This window comes from Bison bison, unplaced genomic scaffold (genome assembly GCF_000754665.1).
Source record: "Bison bison bison isolate TAMUID 2011002044 unplaced genomic scaffold, Bison_UMD1.0 scf7180017864289, whole genome shotgun sequence".
NCBI classification, from domain to species: Eukaryota; Metazoa; Chordata; class Mammalia; order Artiodactyla; family Bovidae; genus Bison; species Bison bison.
The window spans coordinates 11,593,244-11,594,338 of record NW_011494861.1 but is presented as its reverse complement, the minus strand read 5'-3'; the positions used below and the strand labels follow the sequence as shown (position 1 = coordinate 11,594,338).

Sequence of the window (1,095 nt, the reverse complement as noted above, 5' to 3'; positions counted from 1 at the left end):
ACAGCCAGCCCACTTCTCGAGCCTCATCACAACCTTGGACCATGGCCAGCATCCCCAGGACCACTGCAAGGCCAGTGCTGACCATGCCTCCCATGGCCCCCTCCCCGGCAGCCAGCCTCGTCACCTCTGCCTTCGGCGAATCTGGCAGCGCTGATGGGAGTGGTGACGAGGAGCTGAGTGGTGACTTGGAGGCCAGTGGGGCTGGCTCAGGAGGTGAGCATGGGCTCTGGGACCTGGGGGCAGGGCCCAGGAGGACTGCACCTGCAGTTGGGCTCAGACTGTACCTCCCCAGGACTTGAGTCCCCGGAAAGAGACAGTGCTGGGACCCCTGGGCTACCCATGGAAAGGGCTTCCTGCTACAACTCGCCTATGGGCTGCTGCTCAGATGGCAAGACACCCTCCCTGGACGCAGAGGGCTCTAACTGTCCTGGTGAGTAGGGGTCCGGGGGCCAGGGTGGAGTGTGAGGCGTGGCCTAGCCATGGCTAGAGACGCCATCTCTCCTCCCAGGCCACAGGCCTGCCCAGCAGGTGGGCACCCAGGGTTTGTGGTCTTCTGATTTTATTAATAGCACACATGTGCCAGTGGTCCTGGGGATTCAGCACAAGCACATATGTGTGTGTTCTTGGCCCCTGCACACATGTGGGTGCCCAGGACCCCATGGCTAACGTGTTTTTCCTGTTGCAAGCCGGCCTGGGGCACTGCTCCAAGGAGTCTGCCTGGTAACCAAAGCCAGCCCTGCCCTGGGGTCCCCACTAACCTCATGACCATCTGACTAACCGCCACCTGCCCTGCACCCTGCGTGGCTTGCTGCTGGGGCCTATGCCCATGGCTGGTTCAGAAGCCAGGCAGGTGCCAGGCAGGACCTCACTGGCCCCTCCTCTGCAGCCACCAAGGTGTTCCAGGGTGTGCTGGAGCTTGAGGGGGTCGAGGGGCAAGAACTGTTCTACACGCCGGAGATGGCAGACCCCAAGTCTGAGCTGTTTGGGGAGACTGCCAGGAGCATTGAGAGCGCAGTAAGTGTGGGGCTGGGGTTGCAGCCCTGCCAAGCCACCAGCCTTTCTCTAGGACTGACCAAAAGAAGCACTGGGGGGTGG

General features: G+C 62.1%; 1 protein-coding gene across 1 annotated transcript in view; it reads left to right on the top strand.

Moving 5' to 3' along the window:
- The window catches only part of AGRN (agrin), a 42,441-nt gene that overhangs the window by 33,895 nt on the left and 7,451 nt on the right, over positions 1-1,095 (top strand). Inside the window, exons 23-24 of the mRNA XM_010850236.1 lie at positions 112-213; positions 887-1,014. Coding sequence (XP_010848538.1) covers positions 112-213; positions 887-1,014 — 230 coding nt within the window. The remainder of the gene's footprint in view (positions 1-111; positions 214-886; positions 1,015-1,095) is intronic.